The 7,948-nt window shown below is 44.7% G+C and overlaps 1 protein-coding gene across 1 annotated transcript in view; it reads right to left on the bottom strand.

Annotated features, from left to right (window-relative positions):
• SLC6A4 (solute carrier family 6 member 4) overlaps positions 1–7,948 on the bottom strand; it is a 122,551-nt gene that overhangs the window by 76,001 nt on the left and 38,602 nt on the right. The window contains exon 5 of the mRNA XM_085858903.1: positions 2,343–2,477. Coding sequence (XP_085715029.1) covers positions 2,343–2,477 — 135 coding nt within the window. The remainder of the gene's footprint in view (positions 1–2,342; positions 2,478–7,948) is intronic.

Raw genomic sequence — 7,948 nt, 5'->3', positions numbered from 1 at the left:
TGTGGCCCATGCTGCAGAACATGACCACCGTCGGATTCAAGTTCGAACTGTAGACACCGATGTCGTTATCTTGGCGGTGAAGGTAGCCCAGGCACTACCATGCGTGGATGAACTCTGGATTGCCTTTGGGACGGGCAAGAACTACCGCTACATCCCTGCCCATGAAATAGCTGCCTCCCTCGGTCCACAGAAGGCACGTGCCCTCCCTGTCTTCCACGCCATGAACGGATGTGACACGGTTTCAGCATTCGTGGGGCATGGGAAAAAATCTGCCTGGGCCACATGGAACTCGTTTCCAGAACTGACAGATTCTCTTGTGACCCTGACCACCACGCCAGTCAACATCCAGGATGACACAATGCACTGCATTGAAAGGTTTGTGGTGCTCCTCTATGACCGCACCAGTCCATATATGGACGTCAACGAGGCCAGAAAGAAACTCTTCACCAAGAGGAAACTCTTCGCGTCCAGCGCATCCCACCTACCTATGATGCTTTGGAACAGCATGTGAAGAGATCAGTCTTCCAGGGTGGCTATGTCTGGGGGCAGGTCTTGGTCCCTGAACCCGTGCTTCCATCACCAACAAGCTGGGCTGGCGGCAAACAGAGGATGGGTCCTACGAACCGCTTTGGACCACACTCCCTGAGGCTTCAAAAAGCTGCTTCGAGCTGGTGTCGTGCGGCTGCAAAAAAGGCTGTAGAAACCGCTGCAAATGCAAGAAGGCTAATCTGCAATGCACTGGACTGTGTGCTTGTGAAGGAAAATGCCAGTAGACAGACGCAGTAGACACAGACTGAGATATCGGCCTCGCTTAGAATGTGCAAATGCAAAGTCGCATTGCTTGTAAAAGTGTTGACTTCTTGATCCAGAGCCAGTACACTTGAGCTCAGAAACTCATATTGTACTCAACTGATGTATGCGTTTACCATGTGTCCTGGTAGAATGGTAGTAGACAGTAAACCATAGCCGCTTCAAAGTGAAGTGTGCAATAATTTGACTACATTTTCTGAGTTTGTCATTATCATGATTATCAGTTCCCTTTTCAAAATATAATAAAGTATGTAATCTATAATGCAATTTTTGTTGATTCCAAACCCATTGAATGTGATGAATATCATTTGACTCTTGTTCTCCAGGTAATAATGGGTACTTTTCAGCAAAAACTTTCAGGAGAGCAGCAATTTACAAATCAAATAATGGCTTTTTTTACCGAAAATACTGGCTCATAATATTTGAATACGCCTTTTCATGGTCAATTTACTGAATTTTACACTTTCCTTATATCTACCACCAATACAATAAGAAAATAAGAGCATATAGCCAATTTCGCTAAAGTAGAATGGCGGCCATTTTGGAAAATGGTCGTAGAAGCTGACCAAGGCACAATCTTGGGTGGCTCCATATCTAGAATTGTTCGGAATACATTATTCTACATGTGTACAAATTTTGGTGCTTTTATGCAAATTTGAACAATTGATCTGAAATATCAGACTACGCTGCAGGACTATAAAGAGATAACCAAGAATACGGAACAGCAAATAATTCTGAAATTTCTGTTCAACGAAAACATGAACAATGTTGACATTTACTGACAATTGGCAAAACAGTATTGTGGTGTATTACAGGGGATATCTGTATTATGGAGCTTCTTGGGGCAAAGAGGTTTTTGAAGGACAAGGCTATTAACAACGATGTTCTATGTTGGCTAAAAGCCTGGTGTTGGCGCAGTGGTTAGGGCAGCGGCTTGGGATCCAAAAGGTCCTGAGTTCAAGCCCCGTTGGGCCACTGAATTAATACACCAGGGGGTTGACTCAGCCTGTCATCCTTCCGAGGTCGGCGAAATGAGTACCAGTATACTGGGCCGGTGTACATCCCGGTTAAAATAGGTGTACTATATCCCTGTGTTGTAAGAGGCGACCAGGGTTGCGTCAGGAAGGGCATCCGGCGTAAAACATGTGCCAAATCACTATGCGGATCATCCGGATGATCCGCTGTGGCGACCCCGTACGGGAGCAGCCGAAAGAAGAAGAAGAGGAGGAGTTTTATGTTGGCTAAGTACATATCCCAAATCAAATTAATTCTACAATTAAGACATTTTATCAAAAAAAAGCTTTGCCAATGCATTGACCATCTGAGATACAGTAAGCTTCTGCAATACCCCACAGAGATGTCATTTGATGGTATCAATTTTTTTCCAGTGTCTCAATCCACATTTTATCAGAGAATTTCCATTATAGAAAAGAATTCTCATTGTTTCAGGTGAATTCACAACATATTTCATTTCTTGGAATTAAAATGCTTGTGAATTTCTACACATGTGGTAAGCATTTAAGGCAATTTACCCCAGTGGTAAGCAGCATTCTCCAGTTAGGTGTGAGGTAAAACATAATTCCTTGCCAAGCTCCAGGCAGTGTTGCTCCACGAATCAACAGAATGATGAGTACCACGTACGGGAAAGTGGCCGTCACCCACACCACCTGCATCCATGGACCAGATGCAAAAATGTGCAGAAGTTACATCGTATGTGTGTGTGTGTGTGTGTGTGTGTGTGTGTGTGTGTGTGTGTGTGTGTGTGTGTGTGTGTGTGTGTGTGTGTGTGTGTGTGTGTGTGTCCTCCATAAATCCAAAACCATAAAACTAGCAGCCTGAAACTTTGCATGCATACTAAGAAAATTCCAAGGAAGTGCAAGAGTGAAAATCGGGTGTTTGGATTCATTAAAACACCCCTTTTGAAGATAATTAATGGCCTTATTTCATTATATCCTTTTATCAGGTGCCATCCCGACCACCTCGCTGTCTGGGGTGTTAAGACGTATCCTGGGTCACCTCACTGGGGTCTGAAGCCGCCATGTTTTTTTGGCCTGCTCAACCTTACCTTGACTTGGAACAGGCCGCAACGATTTCTTAACGATAAAGTTTATTTTTCACTGTCCTCCCTCATATGGAATGCCTGTTCATCATAGATATGAATCGTTGTGTGCATCACTTTTGTAAGTACTATAAGTTTTCAAATTAAGAGCTTGGAGCTATTTCATGCATTCTATGAGACGATTTTCATTATTATATTATATGAGACATTATATGAGAATTAACCAGCTTCATTGAGCTGTATGATTTTATGCATTCACTGCAAGACCTCGTGCCCTGTTCCCCAGAGGGACTGCCGATCCATAGCGTCTGCCAAATCTGTGTGTATATTTTCTGAGGTTTCGTGAAGTGCTCCACAGGGAATCAAAGCAAATCTGGTGAAAAACAGACATTTCACAAAAAACTTGTAACGCTTGCGTGGACCCCGAACATGAACCACCCGTTCAGGGTGATGGAGCACGAACCACCTGCTCAGGGTGACGGAGCACGAACCACCCGCTCAGGGTGATGGAGCACGAACCACCTGCTCAGGATGATGGAGCACGAACCACTCGCTCAGCGTGACGGAGCACAAACCACCCACTCAGGGTGACGGAGCACGAACCACCCGCTAAAACTTGTAACGCTTGCGTGGACCCCAGACCGATGTACCACGCGACACGTGCACAGACGAGCAGGCAAAATGTCAGATTTTTGGCAATGTTTATTTCACAGGCGATTGAACTCTGCGATATTTCCAGGATTGTTATGCATTAAGCAGCAACTCTTTTGTGGATAAAGTGATTTTTTAAAGTGATAAAGCTTAAGCCACTTGCTGAGCGCCCATTGTCGATAGCGGAACCATGCTACGTCATTCTGAGCGAAGCGTTCACTCTCAAGTGGACGCTTTTGCCTCGCCACGTCATTTAGAGTGAGTGGTTCATGCTCCATCACCCTGAGTGAGTGGTTCGTGCTCCGTCGCCCTGAGTGAGTGGTTCGTGCTCCGTCACCCTGAGTGGGTGGTTTGTGCTCTGTCATCCTGAGCAGGTGGTTCGTGCTCCATCACCCTGAGCGGGTGGTCCGTGCTCCGTCACCCTGAGCAGGTGGTTCGTGCTCCATCACCCTGAAAGGGTGGTTCATGCTCCGTCACCCTGAGCGGGTGGTTCGTGCTCCGTCGCCCTGAGCGGGTGGTTCTGGCTCCGTCGCCCTGAGCGGGTGGTTCGTGCTCCGTCGCCCTGGGCGGGTGGTTCGTGCTCCGTCGCCCTGAGCGGTTGGTTCGTGCTCCGTCGCCCTGAGCGAGTGGTTCATGCTCCGTCGCCCTTAGTGGGTGGTTCGTGCTCCGTCGCCCTGAGCAGGTGGTTTGTGTTTCATCACCCTGAGCGTGTTGTGAAATAACACCCGTTTTCTGAGCCGTTTGCTGTATTAATGTTTTCTAAATTACCGAGCCAAATTTTTTTCCCACCAATCACACACAGCTGTTTATAAAGATTAAAGTTTGTGAGCATATCCCTGAAATGTCTATATCAATGCAATGGTGTTTTTCCATGAAAGCTACTCAAGGTTTTTGGGTTGTTGCCGATATCAGCCAAGCGTGTGTGTGTGTGTGTGTGTGTGTGTGTGTGTGTGTGTGTGTGTGTGTGTGTGTGTGTGTGTGTGTGTGTGTGTGTGTGTGTGTGTGTGTGTGGTGTGTTGTTCATAAAGCATATCTCTCTCCCTCTCTCTCTCTCTCTTTCTCTCTCTCCCCATCCTTGCTCTACTCAGCACCCTCCTCCCACACCTCTCTCACTCTCCGCTCCCCTCTCTCCCTCTTTCTCTGTCTGTCTCTGTCTCTGGACAGTAGTTATGTCTGGATGCTTTTCATCTCCGATGTTTCCGGGCAGGGTTTGTCTCCAGACATGTTAGGGTGGTGTTTGTCTCTGGCCAGCTTGGCTCAAGACGCATCCAAGCAGTGTTTGTCTCTGGATGCATCCAGGCGGTGTTTGTCTCCGGACGCTTCCAGGCGGTAATTAATGCTCCACCACATGTCTGCCTTCCCTTCCTCTCACTTCACACTGTCCTCCCTTTCGCGACCCCTCTTGGATCCCCCACCCCTCCTCGCTCCCCCACTCTCCTCTCTCCCCCGTCCCTCTCCCTCTTCCTCCCTCTTTTTCTCCCTCTCCCCCTTCATTATATCCATCAGCGAATTGACGGGTGGTATTTGCGGGTGTGTGTGTACATATATATATATATATATATATATATATATATATATATATATATATATATATATATATATATATATATATATATATATCGCGGGCCTGCTATTGGAGCTAGACCCAAAGCAAAAAGTCGGATGGTTAGGCACGGGGATTGGTGCTCATGGCCGTGAGGTTTATAAAACATTCACATGGGAGGGGACTGAGAAGGATGATCCCTACAAGGTACTCGATAGTTTTGAAACGTATGTGCGACCGAGAAATAACAAGCGGATCACCCGGCACTGGCTCAAGCAGCGGAAACAAAAGAGTTAGGAGACGTTTGATAACTTTGTGAAGGACGTGAGGATTATTCTCATGGACTATGAGTATGCTGATCGCGAAGACATTCTCAAAGATGCGATCGTTGATGGCATTTTTGAATCCAGGGTGCAGGAAACGTTATTGGATCAAGGTGAAGGACTGTCATGAGCAATGGCTCTGGAAATTGGACAACAGTTTGAGTTGTCTCGCAAGCAAATCCGCATTGTGCAGAATGAAGATAACTACAAACTTGGAGTGTCAGCTATCACAGCTCAGAGCAAATCGCATCCCAAGCCTTGTGCCTCGTCCTCACAGCTGCAAGCATTTAAAGCATACGGTAGACGTGGCAAGGATGAGCGGCATCTGGGGAATCAAGGGAAATGTCCTGCAGTAGGCTCCGCCTGTTGCTATTGCAAACGCCCGAACCATTGGATGTTGGTCTGCCATAGATGACAGCGACTGGACATAACACTCCTCGTCGATGCTGGAGAAAACAAGGAACAACTACCTGAAGGCAATTCGGAGGTTCTTCGAATATACAACGTTGACAACATCAGCACTCTGGCAGATGCCAAATGGTCCCAGACTGTCAGAGTCAGTGGCATTGCGAGCATTACCTTCCATATTTTTTTGTTATGCTATATTTCAGCTAAGTTGCCCCACTAGTGGGACTTGTAAATGGTGGAGACTTGTAATACCCTCCCCCACCTGGAGGGGGTACTACACGATACACATTTACCTAGAGAATTTGTATTCCCCTCTCTCCCTCCTCTCAAGACCACTGGCAAAGATAAAAACACCCCTATACATTAAGTGGGGTCATGCTGATCCTACGTAGTAAGTCTGGATGTAATCGGGCAGAACTGTACGAGGAGTAGCGCAACAAACAAACAAACGAGAAGAAGAGGTTGTGTAGAGCACGATACTTGCAAAATCCATAAAACAAATTTGACCTCAAAAAATAATAATTGGTGGTTGAATTCAATGACCAAATATGCAACTCCTCTTCAAATTTCAAGTGAATCGGATGAAAATTGACAATTTTAGAAATTCGGCCTGTTGAGCTTTTGGCCAATATGAATCTCAAAAAATAATTGGAGGTTGACTTCATTGACCTGAAAGAGAAATCCTCTTCAAATTTCAAGTCAATCGGATGAAAATTGAGGATTTTAGAAATGTGACATATTTGTTGCTCTTTGGCCTATGTTGACCTTTTGACCTTTTAATCTTAAAAAAACAACAGGCTTCTTGTTTATGCCAAACTCTGCCATGTGGTGAAGCTTCATGAAGATCGGTTTAAAATTGTGACCTGGAGGCGATGAACAGACAGACAGATAGAATAACAAAATCGACTGACCGATATACTTAAAAATTCTTCGATTTTGCAAGGAACAAACGGACCCAAACAGCAGTCTGTGAATTACAGTGAGGATTATTTCCTGCAAAACTCCCCTAATGAAACCCCATCATTGGCCCAACGATTGTCGTCATCATGACAGCTGCTCCCTGCTCATCAGGTGGAATTTTAAATGTACCCATATAGTAGTATACTGAAAAAAAAAATCTGAAAGTAAAAAAAATAATCAGTCGATGTACCAAGCTGTGATAGAACAATGAACAAATTGAAAAAAGGTGTTTACAATCTTTAAATGCCCTACATGGATTACATGATTTCAAAAGTTTTGATGGACCTGCACCTGGAACAGTGTAACATATGACATCAAGATGTACCAGAAAGTAAGTTCAGCAGGTTTTAAAGATAATACTTATTAAAGATAATACTTGAAATTTGAAGAGCATTTACCTATCATGTCACTGAATTCAACAACCTACGAATTCTGAGGTCAACATAGGCCAAAAGGTCAAAATAGGCCAAAAGGACAATTTGGGCCAAATTTTCTAAATCCTCAGTTTTCATCTGATTGAGTTGAAATTTGAAAAGGATTTATATTTCAGGTCACTGAATTCAACCACGTATTATTTTTGTGGTTAAGGCCCAGTCACACCTTGACGTTTTAGCCAGCAATGGCAACGTATCAAAATGTATGTAAAACGCTGGCTTACGTTTAACTTTTGATGTTTTTTTTTTTTTAAGATTCGGACATATTCATAACGAGTTGGTCGTATGCATAACATATTAGTAACGGACACAGAACATTTCGTTGTCTTCTAGATAACTTATACCAACGAATGCTTAGCCTGTTGTTGGCGTTCACAACCTATGCCCAACAATAGTCTAACTTATGCATAGCGCGCTGCACGTATCACCGACGATCACGTGGCGTAGCCTATGAAAAGGCTGCCGCACATCGATTCAAATCATAACCACCAGAGAAATGGAAGTGTCAACATCGCAGTCACACCTTGGCGATCTTGCCAGCATATGCCGACCTCTGAAAAATGCGTCTAAAACGCTGGCGCACGTCGACTACGGTATGGGTAAGTTTGATATACGTGAATAGAAAGCTAAAGTACGCTATCATACGTCGTAGTAAGTGGAGTACGTCTTGTAATTTTAAACTTGTTAAAAATTTTACGATGTACTTGCCGTATGCCTCACACGTTCCGCATGCGATGGGAATAAGTTGTACGCACGATAT

The sequence above is a fragment of the Eptatretus burgeri genome, chromosome 16, assembly GCF_056783735.1.
Source record: "Eptatretus burgeri isolate ZD-2024b chromosome 16, Ebu_testis_v1, whole genome shotgun sequence".
Taxonomy (NCBI): Eukaryota; Metazoa; Chordata; class Myxini; order Myxiniformes; family Myxinidae; genus Eptatretus; species Eptatretus burgeri.
Note: the sequence above shows the minus strand (reverse complement) of the source record. Positions and strands in the feature narration are given on the sequence as shown.